Here is a 26,154-nt window from a genome sequence, read left to right on the forward strand (position 1 = left end):
AAGTGCTTGGAACTTTCAAACAAAGTTAAAGCCGCGTCTTTTTGAAATACACATTTCCTGGTGCCTGTGAAAGTGCGGATGTGTTACTGTTTCTGTTTTCTGCGTATGTTTTCATGTTGTTGAGGTGGTGTATGGAAGAGGGAGAGGGACGATGAGACTAGCCTTTGGGTACTGTGATTTTAGTTGTGTATCATATGGGCATTGTGATGATTGTTTTTTTTTTGAGTATTCAGGTTGGTTTTAAGTATTGTGATATGTTTTAAGTATCGTGATATTAGTGTTAAGTATTGCAATATGAGATTCCATCATTTAGGTATTGTGATGTTCAATATGCATTTTTAAGTGTTATGCGGTGTGTATTGTTGTGTGTGTGTATGTACATGAATTATTGTTAGTGTTGGGTATCTATATAAGGTTATGTATAAAAGATGTCATTTTAGTTTTTAAATGTATCTTTAAGTGCACGTTTCGATCATCACTTTTGCATTGTACAGCACAATTGAGTATGTTTTACATGGAAAGACGCTATATAAATCAAATTATATTATATTTATATATATATAACTATTGTTCTCTCTCTCTCTCTCTCTCTCTCTCTCTCTCTCTCTCTCTCTCTCTCTCACTGTGTGTGTGTGTGTGTGTGTCTGTCTGTCTGTCTGTCTGTCTGTCTGTCTGTCTGCCTTTCTGTCTGTTTGTCTGCCTGTCGATTCCCAGCTTCACTTTTCCTCAGACGTTCCGGCTCTTCCGTGTAGTTTGTCTCTGTCTGTCTGTCTGTCTGTCTGTCTGTCTGTCTGTCTGTCTGTCTGTCTGTCTCTCTCTCTCTCTCTCTCTCTCTCTCTCTCTTTCGCTCTTTCTTTTTTTCTTCTCTGTTTGTGAGTGTGTGTGTGTTTGTGTGTGTGTGTGTGTGTGTGTGTGTGTGTGTGTGTGTGATTATCTATGTGTCTGTTTGTGTGTCTGTGTGAATCTTTGTCTATCTCTGTGTCTGTGTGGGTGTGCCTATCCATGGTATGTTTGATGGTTTGATTTCTATTCATAATTTATTAGTCTAAACCCAGTTGACCACGAAGGGCTTTCTCCGCGACTTAAGAATTACCAAAGCATCTCCCTTCTCAATGTTGTAGGCAAAGTCTTCGCCCGAATCTTTCTCTGCGGGTTACAAACCAGCAAAACCTAAGGCAAAAATTAGATACACATTTGGCATTGTTTTCTTAGTACGGCACCTGCAAGAGAGATGCCACACGCAAAGGAAACCTCTGTATTTTGCATTTGTCGACGTCAACATGTCTTGGACCTATCAGCTGGAGTGGACTGTTCAGGCTACCTGTGGAAACTGGCTCTCACCCCTAACTGTGTAAGCATTCTTCTCTTTCCACAGCTACATGCAGAGCGCAGTTTGCGACCATAGAGAAAAAATGTCTTCAGCATTTTCAGCTGAATAAAGCAGGACTGTGTCTTGACCTCCACGTTGTTGTCCATGACACTCACTGCCCCTGTCCTGCACCTTTGGTATATCCAGAGAGGGTGTGTACCTAGACATCAGATCATTTTAAAGCTCTCCAGTCTGACTCACTACTTTAAAATTTGAACTCGCAGATACGTTTTTAAGTTCTCTGATCTGTCTGTCTACGTTCAAGAAAATCAGTCATTCACATACTCGTCAGATATTTGCTGTTTACCGATAATCTTGCACTTTACTCTCACACACAAGACCTTCAACGATGGAAGAATAGATTCGGTCACAAGCTCTTTTCGTGTGCGTCTCTCTCTCTCTCTCTCTCTCTCTCTCTCTCTCTCTCTCTCTCTCTCTGTGTGTTTACAGATGCCTTCCAGTTATTTTGGCCTGGCCATAAAACACAAAGAAGAGACGGCGAGTCAGAATGTCAGCACGAGACCCTCCGTCCCCACTGACGGCTCCACTCTTGAGGCTGATAACAACTTCAAATATATGGCCTCCACCATCACCAGCAGTCTGTCCCCCGATACTGAGATCAATGTCAGAATTGGAAAAGCTGTCACAATCATAGGACGACACAGCACGATAATCTAGCAAAATACCACTCCCACAGAAAACACTGAACAAACCTTGGACTGCTGGCACTGAGACTGCAGCGAACCTGGGTGTAGCTGTGTATGGAGGACTCGGGATGTGGAGTGTGGGGATTATGCCACTGAAGAGTCCGGGTGATGGGGTAGCGGGAAAAAAAGTTTACGAGCCATGCGGCTGTATAACCATAAAAAGTGAACAACCTACTCCACACAAGACATAAACTGAACTGCTTTCATCTGTGTTGTCTTCTTAAGACACTGTGATAAAAGAAGATTCCAAACACAGCTTGACCAGAAGTTTTCAGTATTGGAAAAAGCTGCTATATTAAGCGTCCGAACCCTTTGAAAAAGAACGCAAAAATTGCTTCACAAAACTGAACGTACAGTTCGGTCACATGCTCTTTTCGCGCGTGTGTGTGTGTGTGTGTATGTGTGTGTGTGTCTCTCTCTCTCTCTCTCTCTCTCTCTCTCTCTCTCTCTCTCTTTCTCTCTGTGGTGTGTGTGTGTGTGTGTGTGTGTGTGTGGTGTGTGTGTGTGTGTGTGCGTGTATGTGTGTGTGCTCTTCTGTTTCTGCTGCAGTTATACAATGATAGCTCCCATACCTAATCGTCCTTTGATGCATACCTTAATAAAATGAGCTGGCCCAGTCCCACAAAAGGAGCTACTATAGTGTGGTTGTGTGGGTCATCGGTGACTGTTCACGCTTCTTCCCTAAGATAAAGCGCCATCTCAGAATTACGGTTTAAGTCAGTCAGTGCATGCATGTCGTGTGATGCTCTGTCTCCATGTTGCGGCCAGCTCTGGGACCCGGAGTGGACCAGACAGTGCTGACTGGAGCAGCCGTCGCCAGCTTCGCTGTCGTTGCTTATGGTAGCACTGTGGCGGCAGTAATGATCATCCGAAGAAGGTCAGTTGTCTCATACTTCCTTTTTAATTGTTTAGCTTATGTCATTACCATGCTTGCTTCAATTACCAGAAAGACGCGATGCGAAAACAGGAACTTTTTTTGTTGTTTTGTTTTGTTTTTTTGTTCAAATCAAAATCTACCTTTCAATAATTTCTCCTACTTGTTGACTTCTCGTGGGTTGTTTGAATTGGTTTCGAACCCTTTCTTGTCACTGTTATCTCATAGACATGATGTAGTTCACAAGTCGTATTTCGCACATAAAACTCTTGAAGCAGTGGCCTCAAATCAGGCCATACTTACAATGTTTGAAAATACGTCTCCTGATATTCGTCTTTTTTAGTCTCTTTGTCAGGTGCTACAGCTGCCGTCCTTTCTGCCTCTCTTACTTCCAGTTGTCAGCGGTCAGCCGGTGAACTATATTCATATTTTACTTGACTCTAACCTGAGCTATAGGCTTTTACATCACAACTCTGAATCCCGAGGTTTCCATATCTATTCTGGTAACTGCTCTTTGTTTACTTGGAGTCCAGTTTAGTTGATTTTTGTCAATTCAATTTCTTTGTTTGAGGGAGGAGATTGGGCTGCCTATTTTGGGTGAACAGCTTTTGAAATAGAGGGGTTATAGGCCATGCTTTTTTTTTCTTCCAACATCGTTTATTCAGACAAAGGTTTACATTACAGATACAAAATTTATATACTATGTGCATTAGATGGTAGAGGGTAAAGACATTGTGATGTTCTAAACACTGACAAGTCCACAAAAACATTATGTGAGCAAAACGATACATATTCAGTGACATATTTCCATGGTGTCATTATATAACTTAGCCCTGTAGTAAAAATGAACCAAACATGCATATAGAGACCATTTCTGCACAAATTTGTTATGTTCCGTGGTTGTGTTAAAAGCATACTTGTCTTCTTCATATGCCTGCTTGAGATCTTTTACAAACATTTCTAAATGCATTTTTGTCTGGAAAAGCCTGGATTTAGTTAACAAGTCAAAGAGTGATTTCTCCCTCTCACGGCGATGCATGTCATGTGGGTGACAGGGTCACACCTTGTCCTCACGGCTGTATGTCTATCCCCAAACAAGCTGGCATTAAGCTTTACCGCTAAGTATGAAAAATTAAAAGTTCTGTTGTTGTTTTTTAAATACTTACTAACAACCTAGACAAAGGACAACCTCCGTGCTGCCCATGTTACCAATTCAGCTAGTCCACAGATAGATAAAAGGCAAATGAGAACAAACCCAGACGGTTCCTCAGAACAGATACAAACCGAGACACTTCCTCAAAAAGGAAGTTACGGGTCCGTCGAGATAACTATGTCTTTGTTCTGCATTGTTCGTATATTCTGTGTAGCATATTCAAGACTAAAAGGTCATACCAGTCTTAAATAAAAGCTAGTTTGTATTTACAAATTTCTTCTGTCATTGCTGCTGTGTGCATATGTCAGATGGTGGGTATGAAGGCAGATCCACCTGTGTGCTCGCTGATGGTAGAATCTGCAGCACTGACGTGAAGTCATGTAGTCTTCCTCGTAAATGGGGAGAGGTAGTTCTCTTTGCTGCTGTCTCTGAGTCAGCTAGCCTCTCTCACTCTCTCTCTCTGGCCGGAGGCCTGGAGATTAAAGTTTTGTTCTTCTTCTTGTTCTCTCTCTCTCTCTCCCTGTCTCACAGAAAGACGCTTATGTTATTCTAAACGGTGAATAGCAGAACTTCAATCATCTCTAAGATTATTCTGTGAAAGGTATTTTGATGTACGACACAGAAGCCAATCTCTTGATACCACTTGTTGTTCCATTTATCGTAATCTGTATCGTTGTGGGAAATTACTACAAAATATATGTTCTGCTTTAGGTTTGAACTTTGTAAATGGCATGCATGAAGGTGACCTAGAAGGTTGCTGAACATATGTATTTGACTCTGAAAGTAGCGTTGTTGATGTTGATTTTTTTAATGAACATTTTTTTTTACAATATAATGAGATTCATGTCAATTGACCATTAACTGACAACCGAGCTGCTTTTTCAGACGATTAAACTCGGTTTTTTTTCCTCTTTTTTTCTTTTTTCTTTTTTTTTTTTCTTTTTTTTGTTGTTGTTGTTGTTGTTGTTGTTTTTGCCTCGGGTGCATGCATGTCCACTGAAGCATACAGTTGTTTTGTTTTTGTGTTTTGTTTTGTTTTTGTTTGTTTTTTTGTTTTGTTATTCCCTCGTGCTGCACGCGGGGTTTTCTTCATTTGCACACACTCTCTCTCTCTCTCTCTCTCTCTCTCTCTCTCTCTCTCTATTTACCAATAAATGGACAATTCTTTTGTGCTCATTGACGTGCATACAATTGCTTGCATTTGTGGTTGTGTGTGTGTGTGTATGTGTGTGTGCGCGCTCCAGTGTATATTGCTTTTTGTTTCGTGGTTTCATGTGTGTATCTGTCATTCTCACCCACTCACTCTTTCTTTCGGTGCTTGCTTGTGTTAATATGTGCGTGGTTGACTAGTGTGATGTTGATGTACAAGAAAAGCATTGTGTTACAGAATTGTGTGGAATGGTGAATATGCCCATGTATATACCACTACTTTGTGTAATGAAGATACGAAGATATGCGTACGAAAATAGACATAGCAATGGGTTTTATTGATGATAATTAATTATGTTAATGGTGCTAAGTGCAGACTATATAACGAAATGTGTATCTCTAAATAATTATATAAAGACAAATAACTGGTTTGATCAGGAATCTGTACTTTGTAAACGAAAAACGAAAAGACTGTTACGAAAATGTCGTCGAAGATACGCGCTCGTAATACTGAACTTGTGATTACTGGACATAAATATAAATATCTTCACAAGAGAAAGAGAACCAGTGTAATAAATCTATATTTGAAACATATAATGACAATTAATAATCAAAGAGAACAGTTTGCTGTTCGTGGAAAGCCGTTCAAAAGAAAACAGCATATAAATAACAATGCGGTTAACATGTTGTTTAAACATGTTCAAGCCTTGTTAGAAAAAGACTTTGTTTCATTTCATTCATCATTCATTTTGCCCATCGCTCCTGGTGGAGCATAGGCCATCGACGACCCCTCGCCATCGCACTCTGTTCTGGGCTGTTCTGGCCATTCCAGTCCAGTTGGTCCCTTGCTGCTTCAGCTCTGCCTCGGTATCTCGCCTCCAGCTGTTGCGAGGCCGGCCTCTCTTCCTCTTTCCCTGCGGGTTCCAGGTCAGGGCTTGGAGTGTGATGCTGGACGCTGGCTTCCTGAGGGTGTGTCCGATCCAGCCCCACTTCCTCCGCAGTATCTGCTTGGCCACTGGTTCCTGTCCCGCTCGCTCCTACAGATCTTCGTTTCGGATCTTCTCCTGCCATCGGATCTTGTAGATGCGCCTCAGACAGGTGTTGAAGAATGTCTGAATCTTCTGCTGCATCGTCTGTGTTGTCCGCCATGTCTCGCATCCATAGGGCAGAATTGACTTCACACTGGAGTTGAAGATGCGGAGTTTGGTTTTCATACTGATTGCTCCAGATGCCCAGATGTTCTTGAGCATGATGAAAGCTGTTCTTGCCTTGCCGATTCTGGCTGTGACGTCTCGGTCCGTGCCTCCCTGTCGGTCAACCACGCTTCCCAAGTAGACGAAAGACTCCACCTCCCTGATGGGCTGTCCACCGACTGTGACTGGAGTGTTGGCAGTGGTGTTGATCTTCATCAGCTCGGTCTTCTTCTTGTTGATCTTGAGCCCTGTCCTGGCTGACGTGGTCTCCAGGCGAGTGGTCTTGTCCTGCATCTGGCTGTGGTTGTGTGACAGGAGCGCCAGGTCGTCAGCGAAGTCGAGATCGTCCAGCTGTGTCCAGAGTGTCCACTGTATACCGTTGTTCCTGCCTGTTGTAGTGGTCATCATGATCCAGTCGATGACCAGGAGGAAGAGGAACGGTGACAGCAGGCACCCTTGACGAACTCCGGTCTTCACCTCGAAACTTTCGGACAGCTGGCCTGCGTGGGCAATCCTGCAGCTCATGTCCTGGTAGGTGCACCGGATGAGGGAGATGATCTTCTCTGGGACTCCGTAGTGCCTCAGCAGCTTCCACAGCGTCTCTCTGTCCACACTGTCGAAGGCCTTCTCATAATCTATGAAGTTGATGTAGAGGGGGGAGTTCCACTCCAGCGACTGCTCCACGATGATGCGCAGGTTGGCGATCTGGTCGGCACAGGATTTGTTCCGCCGGAAGCCTGCCTGCTGGTCTCGGAGCTTGGGGTCGACGGCCTCTTTCACCCTTTCCAGTAGAACCCCGTTGAGAACCTTGCCTGGCGTTGACAGGAGCATGATCCCTCGGCAGTTGCTGCAGTCCCTGAGGTCTCCTTTCTTCGGCAGCTTGATGATGATTCCTTCTTTCCACTGGGCCGGTACCTCCTCCTTCTCCCAGATCTTGCTGAAGAGGCTGTATAGCATGTTGACAGCTATTTCCGTGTCTGCTTTGATGGCTTCTGCTGGTATCTCGTTCGGCCCTGCAGCCTTCCATTTCTCAGAGTCATGATGGCCTTTTTGATCTCTACCTTTGAGGGTTGTCGCAGCTGATGGGCAGTTCTGTCTCTGCAGGTGGAATGTCTGGTGGTGCATCAGGGGTGGGGCAGTTCAGCAGCTCCCTGAAGTGTTCTGCCCATCGTTTCAGCTGTTCCTCGGTTGTTGTCAGTGGGTTCCCGTTCTTATCCTTCACTGGTTTGTCGGTCTGCTGGAACTTGCCTGTCAACTTCTTGGTCACCAGGTACAGGTCCTTCAGGTTCCCCTGTCCAGCTGCTGCCTCTGCTTGACTGGCCAGGTCGTCGATGTAGTCCCTCTTGTCCTTCTTGATGCCCCTCTTTACATCTCTGTCCACTGCTGTGTACTCTTCATGTGCCTTTGCCTTAGTTGCTCTTGTTCTGCTCGTGTTCAGCAAAGTTTTCTTCTCTTTCCTTGTTTCCAGCTTGTGGATGGTGTTGGCAGAGATCCGTTCCTTGTGCTGAGTTTTCTTCTGGCCAAGGACCTCTTCATATGTGTCGTGCCAGAGCTTCTTGCTGTGTTCCCATTGTGTCTCGATGTCCATCTCACCGTCTTCTATCAGCTCTTGTAGTGGCTGGAACCTGTTGGAAAGGCTGTTCTGGAATGCTGCTTGTGTGTCTTTGCTTCTGAGCAGTCCAACATTGTACCTTGTCCGTGTGTTGTTGGCGTTGGTGAATCTCTTGAGGCGAAGTCTCACTGTCATCGTAAGAAGGTGGTGGTCTGATGACACATCAGCTCCTCTCATCACTCGTACATCTTGCCATGATCTCCTGAACTTGCGGCTAATGCAGATGTGGTCGATCTGGTTCTCCGTGACGTGATTCGGGGATCTCCATGTGGCCTTGTGGATGCGCTTGTGTGGGAAGATACTTCCTCCTATCACCAGCTGGTTCAGGGCGCACAGGTCTGCAAAGCGCTCACCATTCTCATTAATCTGTCCCAGTCCGTGTGTCCCCATGGTGTCCTCGTGGCCGGTGTTGTCCCTTCCGATCTTGGCGTTGAAATCTCCCATCAGTAGGGCTATGTTTTTGGCTCCTCTTCTGTCTGTAACTGTCTGTAGTTGGTAGAAGTCATCTTTCTTCTCTTCTTCCGCATCATTGGTGGGAGCATAGCACTGGATGATGTTCAGCCTGATGTCATTCTTCTTGGTGGTAAACTTGGCTGTGATGATGCGGGAGTTGACAGGTTCCCAGCCGATGAGTGCCCCCTGTGCCTCCGGTGCCACCATCAGGGCCACACCCTCAGTGTGGGGGGCTCCATCCTCTGTGTGTCCTGAATACAACAGTTGCTCTCCAGATGAAAGTCTCGTCTGTCCTGACTGTAGCCACTTTGTCTCACTCAATCCTAGCACTCCGATCTGGTAGTTTTTCATCTCTCTCGCTACTTGGATGGTTCTTCCTGCTTCATACATCGTCCTGATGTTCCATGTGGCTACTCGCGTTGTTGTCCTGGGTGTCAGAAGGGGAGTCAGCCTTGCAGCTTCCTTTCGGCTTTCACTGCACCGCGTCATAAGTCTCCGGGATGGAGACCCTTCCTTGCCCAGGTGAATGTTTTGGTTCTTTGTCGTCGATGCTTCTGTAACTGGTCTTCTTTACAGGCAGGATAGTTAACCCTACGCAAACCCCTTTATCCTCCGGGCGAGGTGGTCCTGCCTTAGTCGCCTCTTACGACATGCATGGCAGGGCAGTGGGTCTATTCTATCAGTGCCCAACCCACAGGGCAATTTGTTTCATTTAGTTGTATTATATTCATATGAACCCCTTCACTTGTGGCTGAGGCCTAATGTGAATAAACCATTTCGATTCCAACTCTGTGTGTGTGTGTGTGTGTGTGTGTGTGTGTGTGTGTGTGTGTGTGTGTGTGTGTGTTTCTTTCTATCAAGATAGGCAGACAACGGGATTGAATTAAAGGGTTATCTGTTGGTATGTATCTTCGTTTCTGCATACATTTGTGATTGGGGATGTGTTGGTGGGTGTAAGCAGTGGTGTGTGTGTGTGTGTGTGTGTGTGTGTGTGTGCGTGCGTGCGTGCGTGCGTGTGTGTGTGTGTGTGTGTGTGCGTGTGTGTGTGTGTGTGAGTGCATATGTGTACGTGCATACAATTGTACATTTGTTTTGTGAAAGTATGTTTGGGGAAAATGTGTAAATCTCTGCTTGTGAGTCTGTGTGATTTATGTGCCTGGGAGCAACAAAAACGAAAGAAGCAAGCAATAAAAGTTTGTTGTTGTGGTGTTGATAACTAATGCTAACTTATGGAATGGTCAGGAGGCGGAAGACAGAAGAGTGGTGACGCCCCTTCCCCTGGCCAACACTCCGCTGTACGCCTGCATGCAGGAGTCCAGCCAGTCCCACACCACGGCCTGTACATGACACCAAACATAACTGGTGGAGAAGCGATCCGTGTGCTAGTGAATGACACGTACACTAATGTGCCTTCAGATATTGTGACTCCAGATGCCTTCAGATAGAAACTGCAATGATTTTGTTATTACATTGGTATTGTTTGCTTTAATCGATAGCCCATGCTTGATTGAAAAACACCAAGTTGATACTATGTGATATGAAATATGATTTCCCATAACCAAATCAGCAGAATACCTCAGTTTGAACAGTGAACAATATGCATTTCTCGTTACAAAGTTGTAACTTAAACATCATGAAATTAAACATGGTGGTGAAAACAGAAATTCCTCACATAAACTGAACATGCACTGCAAAATTAACGTATCAGATTGCCCAAACCACTGAAGCAGTTACAGTGCCTTCCATCGAAGCGATTCATACAACCCCCTTTATAAATATCACAGAAAGACACGCTGTTTAAGTATCGAACATTTACGAAGTTAAAGAAAATCAAGAAAAATAACCTTTTATCCCAGAATGCGAATGGGGATCACCACACCACGGCTTCGATAGCAATATGTTCTGTTCGTTCTGTTGATATTCTGAAAAGTCTCTATATATGAGTTGATATCTATACCTAAAGGCTCAAAAGTTGTACTGATTACGATATACTGATTGACAACGGTATATATTATTGACAATGCCGTTAAACTGAAAAAATATGTGTGTGTGTGTGAGAGAGAGAGAGAGAGAGAGAGAGAGAGAGAGAGAGAGAGAGAGAGAGAGAGAGAGATTTCTTATGTAGAACTGAAATGGTTCCAGTTGAGAATTATACACATAGTTTATTACATCTGAGAACAAATGTTATATTAAAAGAGATTGAGTAATTGACAATGATCTATGCAGTTTTGTAACATAATGAAAGACAGTATAAGACATAATGTTATGACAATGCACGATTGTGCAAACGTTTCTGGCAAGCATTGATAAATGTAATGAAAGAAATATCTCCAAACATTCTAAATTTGCATATTACTGAGCCATTAGTCATACTTCGACGTGACAAAAATATAGTCATTGATTAACCTTTTACAGATTTTACTACTGCAAGTATTTGGTTTAGAATAGTTCGATATTTCTTGAACTATTTACCTGAACTATTTAAAACTTCGCAGCCGTGCTTGAGTGAAGCATCTGCCACATGTCTTGTAGAAGTGCTGCACCCGTAGGTGACTGCTGCACACTGTCGGCTCTCGACTTCGGAGTTGGCTTCTGATTTTTCTTGATCATTATCATTTCTATTTTCATGATCGCTTGAAACTCATTGTATGTGTGCATATTTTGCACACACCCCACCCACTCCACGTCCTCCACCCCCGCCCCCTCAAAAAGGACCAAACATTGCTGCAGAAACGAGATTCGAACATTTGTTGTAATTGCTGAGGCAGGTCACCGAGACTTTCAATAATTTAGAAGGCTAAGCTCTCACCCCAAGAGGTGTCAAGACGGTAGGAATCCTCCATGTACTGATTTCATTACTCGATGCTGCAAATAGTGAACATATTCTTACTTTAAGACATCAGAACGTGGGGTGTCCATCCATTACGGTCACCAGACTTCTTTCTCACCACTTCATATCTTTACAATTGTGTCAGCATTTATTGTTGCTCTCGGTGGTCGACGTTTTGTGAAAGTGCTCTCTTTTCCATTCGAACAATAAGCAAGATTTCCGTTTAGATTCTTATTTTCAGTGAAACAAATCAAGATTCGAATTGATAATTATGACTGAGTTCCGTGGAATTGTCTTGTTACTGGCCTTTGTCATTCAAGATAAGAGGGTGAGAATGGGCATCAGTGTAGGTCGATATCAAATTCACATGTTGCTGTGCAAATCTTTAAAAACTACATGATGCTGTGCAAATCTTTAAAAACTACATGATGCTGTGCAAATCTTTAAAACCACATGATGCTGTGCAAATCTTTAAAATACATGATGCTGCGCAAATCTTTAAAACCATTTGATGGTGTACACACACCAAAAATGATGCCGTGCAGATCTTTAAAATCATATGCTTGTAAATCTTTATAATCATCATATGTTTGTAAATCTCTAAAACCATACAATAATGTATAAATCTGTAAAACCATACAATGCTGTGTAAATCTTCAAAACCATATATACAAGTGAAGCCATGAAATGTTCTACTTTTTACCACAAATCATATGTACTTATTTTTTTATTGTCAAATTACTTGTAATTTTAGCATTTAAATTGAGCGAGCTTTAACATACGACTTACTACATCGTTTCTAACACCCCATTTCCTCGTGTTGGTAGACAGCTTCATACCGAGTGTCTTATTTCACAAGTCAACTAATGGCGAACATTTTTTCGAAAAGTGTCATCAATATTATCGTTATTTTTATTATTGTGTTACGTGTGACGAAACTTTTTTAAATGTAGTTTTCGTGCTAGGCTTTTTATGTCATGAAGCTCATACATTTGCTTTTTTTGTTGAAACTTTTCTTTTAAAGTACATGCGAGCGTGAGTACTAGCGTGTATGTACTCCGCCGTGGACCCCTGTGAATACTGGGGGCTCTTTTAGTAATGAATAGTACCCCTTCTGAAATTATTACTGTCTTGGATCTGGCATTTTCTTCTTCTTTTTCTTTTTTCTTTGTTTCTCTTTTTGTCCCATTTTCTACTTTACTAATCTATTCACTTTTTCTTAGAGACTAATGTTGTATCTTTGTTATATCTGGAACATACAATTGGGCGTTTTCCATATGTCTTCATTTTTAGCACCTATATGATAATATGGGTTGCTCGTTTTTGTGGGGTTTTCGGTTCTGTTTGTTTGATTTGGGAAGGTGAGTGTTGTTATTGTTGTTGTTGATGGTGGTGGTGGTGGTGGTGGTGGTGGTTTGTACGACTCCGTCGTTTCTGCCCTTCTACCTTCCATGCTGAACGCACGGCAATCGCGATGTACTGAAGAGAGATCCGATGTAACGTGCCGAAATCGCTCCCCTGTGAGTAAGAATGGCCACGTGCCCAAATCCCCCCCACCCCCACCCACCCCCATCCACGCCCTTCCCCCGCCCCACCCCCACACCCCTCCCCGCATAATTGTTTTGGAGCAGGCCTGAAGTTACTCCACACCTGTTCCAAAGCCATTCCCCGTGTGCAATTACAGATGAATTGGAGTAAATATGGCCTTAAGCATGTATACACCCCCTTCAAACACTCAACTCACAGAAGGGAAGGCCTTGTGCCCATGTCCACCCCACCCCATCCCTTTCACGAAACTCACAGTGGAGTAGGGGAGTAGTTCTGGTCTCATGCCCATATTCATCCCAACCCCGTTCCAAAGCTCACGATAGAGGAGGGGAGTAGTTCTGGCCTTATGCCCTTATCCACTCCCCTCCCCGCAATGCTAAGCTCAAAGAAGATAGGATTTAATCGTGGCTTTATGCCCGTATACACGTCTCCTTCCACAATATTAAGCTCAAAGAAGAGGAGGGGTTTAATTCTGGTCCAATGCCCGTATTCACCCCTTCCCTCGACTTTACTACGCTCGTGTTCGAGGAGGGGAGTGATTTCATATTTAATTTCACTTTTTGTGGGTACATTTCGAAACACTTCCATCAAGACTTCTGTAAAAAGCCCCCCCCCCCCCCCCCCCCCAAATCCATGTGCAATGTGTTTGAACTGATGTGGTTTGGGATTACTTGATTTGTTTGTTTCTGGGAGAGGAAAACCCCTGGAGGTAAGCTTGTCTTTTCCTTGCAATATGTCTGTTAGTCCTGAAGCAGACAAAATTAAACAGAGTAGAAAACACACACACACACACACACACACACACACACACACACACACACACACACACACACACAAACTAGTGTTGAAAAAACATTTAATATTTCTCTTTTTAAGGTTCTTGTAAAATGCCAAACACTTTTTCAAAGTTAAAACCTCTAGTCTGTTGAAAGACACCTATGATTTTATTTTTTCCTGTCTGATATTATTTCTTATGATTCACACACACACACACACACACACACATATTTAGAGGAAGAAGACAAGGCATCTCAAAATCTGCTTCGTGAACATGAAAATCGGAAGGGCAGGCAGTGTTTGACTCAGAAAGTGCAAAGTGCAAAAAAAATAATGAAAGAGAGAAATAAAAGATTCAGCTGGAATCCAGAGTTTTTGCTGGTGTGCCCTGTGGAGACTGGAATAGCGCACTGTAACGGCAGGTCTGGTACAAACGGAAAACCTCGCCCCACCAGTGGGGAAACTGAAACACTCAGCATGCTGTTTTCACTAAGTGAAGCCTTGGTACGCACAAAACAATTGCTTTTGGGGGAAACGTTAATGCCTGGCAGGCTGCCTGATCTTCGAACGGAAGGCCGTTTACAAAAATATAAAATGGAAGACTCCTGAAAGTGAATATGATCAGTAAAGTTGTTGGTGTTTTTAAATAGTTTTTGTTCACTTGTTTGTGTTACCCCTTTTTTTCTTTTTTTTTCTTTTTTTACAAAAAATCTATTGTTTGTACGATATATCTTCACGAGAATTCGACGGCAAAGTGGATATGGAGACTTCTTGAACATCCTAAGATGCATGGGCACATTACTGGGTGGGTTTTCCTTTTTTGCACCCCACCCTCTCTCTCTTCCACCATCGCCTTCTTCCCCACATCACCCAATCAATGTGCCTTTTTCTTTGCTCTTTTTGCAAATTTCTTCTTTTTTTTCTTTCATTAGATTGCTCTTTTTGCAAATTTCTTCTTTTTTTCCTTCATTAGATTGCTCTTTTTGCAAATTTCTTCTTTTTTTTCCCTTCATTAGATTGCTCTTTTGCAAATGTGTTACACGTTAATGATGATTTGCTTTAATTATGATCATTACTTGTGGTAAGTCCTTGTATCCGCATTCCTCTCTTTGCTTTGGACGATAGCAGGGATAAGTGTGACCGTCGAAAATATAGAAATGATTAACACCTTGTTTTTATTTATTTTCAATCTTACCATCGTTATGAAATGTCCCCACACTTTACGAACACACACACACACACACACACACACACACTTAAAAATGTAGGCTAAGTCCATTCCAAACGTTTCCTGGAAACCTTGTTCACTTTCGATCTTTCCTTTTTCTGAAAGTAATTTCCCAACCGTTACATTGCGATCATCTTGCTGTGCCATAACATGAACGGAGATGGTGAACCTATTATGGTAGTAACGATATCCTGGTGAATGATCTTCACGTGTCGTCTCAAAAATGTTGTCGGTAACAAAGTGGAGGTTCGGTATTGACTGTTTGGGATAATGTGTGACATGCAGAAGCAAGGTGGCAGAATGGTTAACCTTCGCTGGCTATCGTGGGTCGTACACGACCCAGAAGGGTACAAAAACGCAAATATCTCAGCCAATTCTTAATATTTTTCTACGAAATTTCAGAAATGATCCCTACACCTAAAAGGCCAACTTTTGCCAAAAAAATTTAAAAATTCATCAATTTCTTGATGAGTAATTAAAGGTGGCGTTTTAACTACACACATGCTTGCGTGGGTCGTGTATGATCCATGCTTTTTAAAGAGGAAAAAACGTGGTCACCCCTCAAAAGCTCGTGTGGGTCATTCACGACCCATACCTTTTTAATAGTGATTTCAGAAGGTCTAATTTGCAATTAGTGAAGGAAAATAAAGAAGTTTTACTTTCAATAGCCTCACTACCCCACTACTCTCCCACTACCCCCCCCCCCCTCCCGCCCCGTTCCTTTCGCCTGTCTTCAGCTATAACCCCCTTCCGTCCCTTTCTCTAACAGCATGTACCTGTGTGACTGAATATCTTTGATTGTCCGTGTATATGATGCTATGAGTCCTCTCTCTCTCTCTCTCTCTCTCTCTCTCTCTCTGTGTGTCTCGCTGTCTGTCTCTTTCTCTCTCTCTCTGTCTCAGTCTCTCTATCTCTGTGTGCATAAGTAGGGTTTGTATGTATGTGCATGTTATGTTATGCGTTTGTGTGTGTGATCAGTTGTGTGTGCGTGTGTGTGAGTGTGTGTGTGTATGTGCGTGTGTGTGAATGCGTGAGCATGTGTTTTTTTATGAGTGTATGTGTTTGTGTGAGTCTGTGTGTGCGTGTGCGAGCGCATGTGTGTGTAATCAGTTGTTACGATGTGTTTTCCTTTTCTATATTTTGTTATACACTTTGGAGGAATACATAGGTTTGTGTCTCTTTACAAAGTATGGGTCGTGCACAGCCCACACAAGCCTTGGAGGAATATACAGGTTTTTGTCTCTAAAAGGTATGGGTCGTGGACACCCCCCACATGAGCTTCCGTGTGTAGTCAAAAGCGACAGCCAGCGAAGGTTAAGACGCTTATCTTCCAAAGCAGTGGCCGTGAGGGTCTGGGTCGAATAATGGTCTTGCTCTTTCTCCCAAGTTTGACTGGAGCGTCTGGTCATTTGGGCGGGACGATAAACCAAGGGCTTGTGTGCAGCACGCATTTGGCGCAATAAAGAACCCATGGCAACAAAAGGCTTGTCTTATGGCAAAATTTCGCAGAATAAATACACCGGCTCTGACAAGTACACAAATATGAATGTATGCATCAAAGGCCTGACTAAGCGCGTTGGGTTATGCTGCTGGTCAGTTATCAGCCTGGTAGTTGTGGTGAAGCGTATATGAATTTCTCCGAACGCAGTGATGTCTCCTTTGGAAACTGAAACTGTATGACATGCTGTTTGACACCATGTTCGTAAGTACTATGTAAGAACGGTGGAAGTTGGCACATTTGTGAAAATTACAGACAGTTCCTTCTTTTTCTTGATTAGTTTCTTCTGCTTTGCCGTTTTGTTCATGTTATAATTAATATGTGTGCTTTCACACAATCATTTACTCGTATGCTTATGCATTTATGCGTTCATATATATGTATATAACTTAGATCATTTTTTTTTTTTAAACAACAACACTATTTCATATAACATGTTTTTAACACGTGTGCTCATGATTACAATGTATTATTGGTTTGTGCATGTCCATTTTCTAAGCTTCTTTATCTTCTTGTAATATTTCACATATGCTTCTACACGCACGTGTATTTGTTCTTACTTTTTTTTAGTTTATATGTATAAACACGAGGATCAATACATTTCAACTCTTGTTGTATGCTGTTGGACAGTTTTTTGTTTGTTTAAGTTTGTTTTGGTGGGGTTTTTTGTTTTTGGTTGTTGTTTTTGTCAATTATCCATTTGAGTACAAGCACACACATACGCATACATGTATACGTACACGCGTGCTGATTAGTGATAGTTGACAAGACATTAATGCACCTTTTTATGAAAATAAACGTTTGGAAACATTACACTGTTTGTCAGTACTTCTATGACGTTCTGGTGCCATTTAACTTTGGGATTACACTCTCCTTCAAGTATCAGTATGTGCAGACGAAAATAACAGACGGTGGTCAGAAAAAATAAAAGCTGTGGCTTGAGATTAAAAGACCACCATCCGGTCAAATAACGTTATATCTCGTTGTTTGTTTGAACGAAACACAAATACACCATGACCAGCCGCCGTGGCGAAGTGGTTAGCGTCGCGGACTAATGGCTGGGAGGACGCGGGTTCCATTCCCATTGTTTTTCGGCCTGTGGCCGGTGTTGTATATAATGTCGCCATGAAATAGTGTCGCTGTGACACTATTTCACCATAAATACTAGCGACAGTATTCCACGTGAAATAATGTCGCTGTCGTGCATTAGCGTCGCCGCGACACTATTTCACCACAAATAATGTCGCTAGCGACACTGTTTCTGGTGAAATAATGTCGCGACAATATTTCACCATGAACACTGTCGCTGCGACACTATTTCACGTGAAATAATGCGTTGCTTTGTTTGCATGAATGCTCAAACTGCTGACTGATGTTCTCATCATCCCTGTAGTAGATTTCCAAACAATCTGCATAAAGCTTGGAATTAGCTTCTCTCTCTCCTATCCCTACCCCCTCTTTCTTTCTCCCCCTCCCCTGTCCTCCCCCCCCCCCCGCCCCCCCTCTCTCTCTGGGTGAAAGAGAGGAGGCAGAGAGGGAATGAGAGGTAAATGTAGATGAAGAAAGAAAGAATGAGTGAAGAAGAGTTCAAGAGTGAGAGAAAAAGAAAGAGCTAGAGGGGGAGTGGGGGGTGGGGTATCTTGAGGTCTGTGTCCTGTCCCATTTTCATTCATGGAGACAGCTTCTTAAAAGAACAGTTGAGACCCATTTAACAGCAATGGCAAGGTATGTGAAAGCTTTCATAAAGATTTCTGAAAAGTGGACATTGAAGCCTCTTTTCTTAACAAATACCCTATTGTTTACATGTTTATCATCTCACACATCCAAACACAGATTTTTCAGATTTTTTCAAACACACATATACATCAAATCCTCTTTATTATCTTTATTAATACATAATGCATAAGCACACATACTACACATTTGCAGGATTTATCAACACATATGGAATCAATCAATTAAAATGTTAAACAAAAGTCTTACTTAACCAAACATGTCAGAACATTGGATGCTAAACAAATAAATAAAAAAACCTACATTTTTCTGGACAAGTTTGCCTTAAATGTCCCATCCTTATAATTCTGTGTAGTGTCTTTATTGTACTCATTATTGTCATCCAGAAAGAACAAGTTCTGAGTTTGATACACTGATTTTGCTGTCTCGCCCACATAGTTCTTGTCCCATTCACAGGCATGTAGACAATTGTGAAAACTTGGTTGCCAATGTTTTGCCAGTTGTTTTGACACATGTTTTGGGTACAGTGAAATAGGTCACAAAAATACCAATACATTGGAAAGGCATGCCATAATTGTAGAAAATTTGTAAAAGGTTGGATGTTATGAGAAGGTGAACATCCAAAAGACTTAAATACTTTTGGCCACACAGAAAATCAGAGATGCAAAGAAATATTTGTTATAAACTCCAATCGCTCCACTGCACTGACATACTTGTGAACATTCGACGAAAAACATGAATGGGAGAATTCCATTTGACAGGATAAGAGATTAGCACTTGAAAAATGCATAATTTTACTGGTATTTTACATAAATATGTGTCTGTAAAATATGCACAATGTTGCAATGAATCAAATGAAAGAATCTGTTATAAAATTTGACAATTTTGATACAACATCACAGCAGATTCTGTGTTTATAGCGAATGTAAGTATAGTGAATTTAAAAAACTGGACAATGCAAAAAAAAAAAAAAAAAAAAAAAAAAAAAGCTGATACATATAGAACATGCACACACACAAAAAAATGTTGATACATATGCAACAAACTGTCATAAAGGCACATTATAACATGTCATAAATGCATGATTTATACTGCATACTTGTATATATTTACATATCCTTTCAGTCCAATATATGTAGACAAAAACATTTCCATCTGATTATCAGGAATTTGCATAGAGACATTTTAGCAGTCAAGTGCAGCAGACTGAAGCTGAACATGAACCAAAACATGCACAGCCACACCTGTCCTCAGTCTGCCTGGAAAAAGCACTGATATCACTTAAAGTGGAAAGACTACTACCAAAAAAGCTACCTCACCTGATGTAAAACAATGACCTGACAATCTTTTCCTCTTCTGGTTACTTTTATTTTTTTAACTGAAAAAAGAGCAGTCCCCAACCTGGGCAACCCGAGAACAAAATGTCATGGTGATTCCATTTAACAAAGTTAATTGCATCATCTCAGTTAACAAGTCCACACACACTCAATATAAAAAAAAAACCACCTCAATTCTTTGATAAATGTGTTGGCAGTACCAGCTACCATTTTGCAAAGACAACATTCTATTCTGGAAAAAAAAAAAACGATTACAGATTTTGTTGGCAGTAACTATTTACAAAGACAAAATTATATTCTGGAAAACAGTCATAGAGATATGCTTCTTTATCAAATTATTACAATTGTATATACGTCAGCATGCCAATACATGACATAACTCAACTTGCCTAGCACGTAAACAAAATTTGTCCAATGAAAAAAAGGAAAAATGGAAAATTTCATTTCTATATTTTTTTTAAAAGACACATAAAAAATGTAAATTTGGTTTGTTCCTTGTGCACTGCTGGGACTGTGACAGACCTGGGTGTGGCTCTGTTTTGTGGATTCAGAATGAGAGAAGTGCCAGATAACGGGGCAGCAAAGAAAAAAAAGATAGACAGAGAGACAAACAGACAGATATAGATAGACAGACAGATAGACAGACAGATAAACTCCTGTCCCTGGAGTGCTTTAAAGAAAATGAAAAATATGCTGCTTTAACCAGTAGGCAAAACAAATGATACAGGAAGATGAGTGCTTGCAGTTCCTCTTCTTCTTTTTCAAAACCATGATCTTCACAAAAGCAAAATCTAAATTTCTAATGTCACAATTATCCACAAAAATTGCCCAAACAATATAATTAGATAAAGAAATGATCCATGCCACCTCTTCACATTTCCCATCACAATGACTGAACATTCTTCTTAACAGTTCCAATGCTACTGGCTGTGAGTTAACACCCCAATGATTGTTGCCAGTTGAATCACTGATCATGAATTACCACCCCCATTAGGAGATCGCATACAACAATCCTAATCACAGCTACAAAACAAACAAAAAAGAAATTAGCATGTGTTTTGGGTTAAGGTTAAACTTATCTTTTACAGCCACTAACGAGCTAGTCACCCACAACAAAGTATTCATTTCTCTTTTGGAATCCTGTTGATCACTACAAAGCCTTGTGAAGTTTGTATCTTCTTCTCCACTTATCTGATTAAGTGACTGTCTCCATGTGTTTCCATTTGGTGATAATGTGAGCTGCATCTTTCCTTTGAAGTAGTCAGACAAAAACACAAGCCTCAAGTCCAGTTGATGTATATATTTTATACAAATAAGTACTCTTAACACATGAACATTCTGCCTATAATAAAAAATAAAAATAAAAAGAAAGAAAAGAAAATAGTGATAGCAATAGCTGTCCTTAAAACATAATCCATCATTTGAGTACAATTTTCTAGATGATAATCAATAGTTTAACAAGCATTTAGATTCTTCTGTGGCTTAATAAAACTGTTCAAAGAGATCTATGAATATATCAATATAAAACATATACATGTCATTCTGATTTGACTTAATTAAGATTTGCAGGAACTGAAAACTGCTTAAAAGTTCATGAAAGTTTGAAGCACAATTCTGACTGCATCAAACAATTTTCTGATGTTAATCAGGGCCAACTCTGTTGATATATATATATATATATATATATATATATATATATATATATATATATATATTAAGATTTGATTTACTGCAAAAGTAATATGACATTTATAATCTAAACAAAAACACAATTAAATTTTAATTTTAATTTTAAAAAAGCACTTAAATATTTGCAGGGTACTGGTGCATCCAGAAAGCCACTTACCAAACAACTTGTCACCATTAAAAAAATGTTCAGTGCAGCTGATAATTCTGTTTTCCAGATAAAATATTTGTATGTAACAAAAATAATTGTTCACAGAACTTGAAATATGCACAATGTTCATGCAAAGACTGATCTGAATCAATATCTTGCAAACGACTTATGAAGGCATCTGAAGGCACAAATTCTAACAAGAAAAAACAACAACAAAAACTATATCTTATAAACAGCAGGATCTCCATCTGAAAAAAAAAAAAATATATATATATATATATATATTCATGGAATTCAAGAGCATCACCAAAACATGTTTTAATAATGACATATTAAACTGAAGTTGGGCACCAAAAAAATTCAAACAATCAAGGCAATTATTTAGTCATAATTGATCAAAGCCAATGCTGTGTGTGTGTGTGTGCGTGTGTGTGCATGTGTGTGTGCATGTGCATTCAAGTGCTGCTTGCATGCAATCATTCTCTTCATGAAATGGCAGTATTTTTTTGTTGTTGTTGTTTTAGTTCGTTCACCAGCTTTTTGTGTTTGATTTGGAATTGCTTCCATCAGTATTCTCTTTCCCAAATCCCCCACCCTTTCAGACAGATTTCTGTCCTTGAACAGCAATGCTACCATTTTCCAGAGCCATACTGATATTTATCTTTTTTTCACCAATGTGGAATGCTGTGTTTCAAGTTAGATTTGCATCTTCCATGCATTTTCAAAATATATAGATGGTATATGTTTGTGTTTTCTCAACCCACCAAACCCTGATATGGGTTAAAGATCTTTGACGTGTTATTTTAACCTCTGTGAGCGTATACATTTGAAGGAGGTTTAATGTTAAGATCAACCCTAGGACCCCAAAGCTGAAGGTCAAATGCTGTAACCACTCAGGTATCATACTTTTCAATACTGTTTTGAAACATAAATTTTCAATCACACAAAAAAAGGTTTTTGTCCAAATAATTTTCGTCAATATAAACTGTATTCTAACACTCAATCTTACTACATCTAAAGCACGGTGGGCTGGGCTATAAGCAATAGTGTCAAATGTCCAATGTCATGCCTTACCATTGAGGGTGTAGGTGGGGTTCTCATACATCTGCTGAGCATGAGCAGGGACAAACAGTCTCCCTCCAGAGACTGATGGGGGTTTACTGTTCAAACCACCAAAGTCATCGAAACCACGAGTGGACATACGAGTGGCGAAGCTTGCTCTCTCATCCAGTGTGTCATTGTTGTACATCATCTTAGCTTTCTGCTGTTTTCTGCAAGAAAGACAATAAATACTATGTTATAGTGCCAAGTTATGGTTGGTTTGTGGCATCCCCAAGCCACAACACACTACCCCTTGTTTACCAACTCCCCCCTACTCTCCCCCACACACACACACCCCTTCCCCATCCCCACTCCTCCCCCACTTGAGACTGTTGGTCACAGGAAGTCCCTTTCCTCTCCACCACCCCCCCCTCCCCCCTCCCTCTCTCCCAGCCCTCTCCTCCCATGCTAAGCCCACATGCCTGCTCTGTTGTTAAGCCACTTGCAGGCACCTCACAGTCAAACATAACCAGAACAATTAGCCTCTCAGACACCACTTCAACTCCCTCCTCCCCCCACTCTCCTCATCCCTCCCCCCACCCTTTCCCTGCTGAAGTGTTTGTAGGGATTAGGACAGTGTGTGTGTTGCATCCTGGCTATTGGTCATCCTCTTCTGACCAACCAGAGGTGTCCTTTGGAACATTTTATACACATAGTGTGTTTACAACCAATCAGGTGATGTGTCTCTAAATCATAGACACAGACGGAGTGTTGGGACCATTGGTCCATTGGGTTGTACCAGTTAGGAAAGCATGAATATAAACAGCAAGCTCACATGGCTACAGCCTTTTCCCTGCTGTTAGCAAACTAGGGAGCCAGACTGAGAGACTGAGGCTCCACTGAGAAAGACATCTCTTGACCAGGAGGGCTGTGTGCTGCTAACTGCTAACTGCTAGCTGCTGCTAACTGCTAACTGCAAAGTTAGGATGTGCTGCTAAGTTAGGATGTGCTGCTAAGTGCTGTGTTAAGTTAGGGAAATAAACACCTCAATTCATCTTACTAAAAGACCCTGCTGTGGTACGAGGAGAGAGTGGATTGTGCACCTATCCTCTGCCTGTTATCCTACTTACCCCTTCCTTCACCTCCTTTTACCCACACTCCCACACCCCCTTTTTACATTTGGCGTTGCCAACAGGATCAGCAGGTGAGGTGTCATTATAGCTTTAGCAGCACACAGCCCAACACAGCCTGACAGAGCCTGAAGATGACAACCCCAGCTACCATGGCACAGGAGTTCCCCATGCAGTGGTATGTGACACCCACATTGCCAGTGTTTTCTGGTGAGACAGCCGAGATGTCTGCTGAAGATTTCACCAAGGAGGTGAAACGGGTACTGTCAACATTCCCCAAGGGAGACAAGATGGCTGCCTACTTCATATACAGCCATCTTCAGGGAACTGCATGCCAGGAGATCCAACTGCGGGACCTGGAGGAGACCAACACCCCAGAGAAAGTGACCAGCATTCTCCTGAGAGTGTCTGGTGATGGGCGGCGTGTCACCACACTGCTGTCCACATTCTTCAGTAGGGAGCAGCAACTGGAGGAGTCAATCCTTGACTATGCTCATGCTCTCCACAGCATTGAGAGAACCATCCTCATAAAGAATGCAGGGGCCCTCACCGCTGATCTGCTTTGGGACCAGTTCATCGATGGCTTCCTGAACCCCCTACTGAAGAAGGATCTGCGCCATGTAGTGAGGCAGGAATCACAGACCACCTTCATCCAGGCAAGAGATGAGGCCCTGAGGTTGTTTAGGGAGATGGAAGAAGACCAGCAACAGCAACAGCAACAGTACAGAGGACAGATGACACAGCTGGGAAATGAACTGTTGTTATTGATGGAAAGTGTTAGGTCAATGCAGGGGGTTGTTGAAGATTTAGTCAGACAAAGAGATGATGTTTTGTTCGAGAAAAGGGGTTTGGGCAGAAAACAGAGAAAGGTTAGGAAAGGGAAAGGTCAGTCAGCAGTGGGGAATGAGATTTTCCCAGGCCACAAAGTAAAGAGCAAGGTTTCCCACAATGAAATACACAGAGACTTCCACAATGGTCTCAAGGGGCAGGATCAAAAACTGGAAGAAAGGATTTCAGATAAACTGATTCAAAGCCATTCAGTAGGTGACTGCAATGGTGATGATCCATGCCGAGATGAATGGGTGCTGCTGCCCATGCCACCTGATCCAGGGATTCCTGGTCAATGTTGGAAGAGGGAGAATGACGTAGACTGCCAAGCTGCAGTCAAGACTCCCAGACCATCATGCAAATCAGTGTGCACTGGTTTGTGTGAGACTAGCACCAGGTCTCATCTGAAGCCTGAAATGCACATGTCTTGTGGCTCAAAAGGTGCAAGAATGTCGGCTCAAATGGATAGGAACTGGGATGGGAGACTGACAGGGTCAATACTCCCAAAATGTAGTGCTACATACAAGACTGATGTGAACTGCCTTTCAGTGAGCAGACTTGCTGCAGTAGCCTGCTAGTGTATCCAGTATCTTGTGTACTGGGTGATAACATGCCTCAGTTCAAATTTGGATTTGTTTGTTTTGTGGTTCTGTGGTTGCTAATGTGTTTCTGTTGGACATTTTATGCTGCTTTTCAAGTTGTATGGTTGTTGATGTGTTTTAGCTGGAAGTTCAATGCTGCTTTTCATGTTTTATGGTTATTCACCTGTTGAAGGTTTTTAGGCATTGCTTTTTTGTTGTTGACAATGTTCTGCATTTATCTGCAACATGTAAGGGTGACATACATCAGATGATGTATGATGACAGGGATTCCTGTAAGATCCTTATGTATTAATGTTTTGCTAATGCTCTTGGGTGGAGAACTTGTCTCACCATTTGCATGAAGTAATTGGTTGGTGTGCAACCAGCAGCAATGAGGACATTGCTTTAAAAAAAAAAAAAGCAAGGGGTGAGTGTTATAGTGCCGGGTTATGGCTGGGTTGTGGCATCCCCAAGCCACAACACAGTACCCCTTGTTTACCAACTCCCCCCTACTCTCCCCCCCCCTCCCCATCCCCACTCCTCCCCCACTTGAGACTGTTGGTCACAGGAAGTCCCTTTCCTCTCCACCCCCCCCCTCCCCCCTCCCTCTCTCCCAGCCCTCTCCTCCCATGCTGAGCCCACATGCCTGCTCTGTTGTTAAGCCACTTGCAGGCACCTCACAGTCAAACATAACCAGAACAATTAGCCTCTCAGACACCACTTCAACTCCCTCCTCCCCCCCACTCTCCTCATCCCTCCACCCACCCTTTCCCTGCTGAAGTGTTTGTAGGGATTAGGACAGTGTGTGTGTTGCATCCTGGCTATTGGTCATCCTCTTCTGACCAACCAGAGGTGTCCTTTGGAACATTTTATACACATAGTGTGTTTACAACCAATCAGGTGATGTGTCTCTAAATCATAGACACAGAGGGAGTGTTGGGACCATTGGTCCATTGGGTTGTACCAGTTAGGAAAGCATGAATATAAACAGCAAGCTCACATGGCAACAGCCTTTTCCCTGCTGTTAGCAAACTAGGGAGCCAGACTGAGAGACTGAGGCTCCACTGAGAAAGACATCTCTTGACCAGGAGGGCTGTGTGCTGCTAAACTGCAAAGTTAGGATGTGCTGATAAGTGCTGTGTTAAGTTAGGGAAATAAACACATCAATTCATCTTACTAAAAGACCCTGCTGTGGTACGAGGAGAGAGTGGATTGTGCACCTATCCTCTGCCTGTCTACCTACCTCCTCTTCTTCCTTCTTCTCCTTCTACCCCTA

At 42.0% G+C, this 26,154-nt stretch overlaps 2 protein-coding genes across 16 annotated transcripts in view; one reads left to right on the forward strand and one right to left on the reverse strand.

The window, feature by feature from the left end:
* LOC143282690 (uncharacterized) overlaps nt 1–13,491 on the forward strand; it is a 204,714-nt gene extending 191,223 nt beyond the window's left edge. For 12 of the 14 annotated variants that reach the window (XM_076588407.1, XM_076588397.1, XM_076588475.1 and 9 more), the window contains 2 exons: nt 2,845–2,953; nt 9,753–13,491. In XM_076588407.1, coding sequence (XP_076444522.1) covers nt 2,845–2,953; nt 9,753–9,777 — 134 coding nt within the window. In that variant the 3' untranslated portion in view covers nt 9,778–13,491. Of the gene's footprint in view, nt 1–1,819; nt 2,614–2,844; nt 2,954–9,752 lie in introns of those variants that run through there. The other 2 variants (XM_076588417.1, XM_076588484.1) reach the window with 1 other exon arrangement.
* Nucleotides 13,492–18,255: 4,764 nt separating this feature from the next.
* The window catches only part of LOC143282756 (uncharacterized), a 199,325-nt gene continuing 191,426 nt past the window's right edge, over nt 18,256–26,154 (reverse strand). For both annotated transcript variants that reach the window (XM_076588518.1, XM_076588509.1), the window contains 2 exons: nt 22,373–22,569; nt 18,256–21,546 (listed from right to left, as the gene is read on the reverse strand). In XM_076588518.1, the coding sequence (XP_076444633.1) occupies nt 21,518–21,546; nt 22,373–22,569 (226 nt within the window). In that variant the 3' untranslated portion in view covers nt 18,256–21,517. The remainder of the gene's footprint in view (nt 21,547–22,372; nt 22,570–26,154) is intronic.

Source organism: Babylonia areolata, chromosome 1 (genome assembly GCF_041734735.1).
Source record: "Babylonia areolata isolate BAREFJ2019XMU chromosome 1, ASM4173473v1, whole genome shotgun sequence".
NCBI classification, from domain to species: domain Eukaryota; kingdom Metazoa; phylum Mollusca; class Gastropoda; order Neogastropoda; family Buccinidae; genus Babylonia; species Babylonia areolata.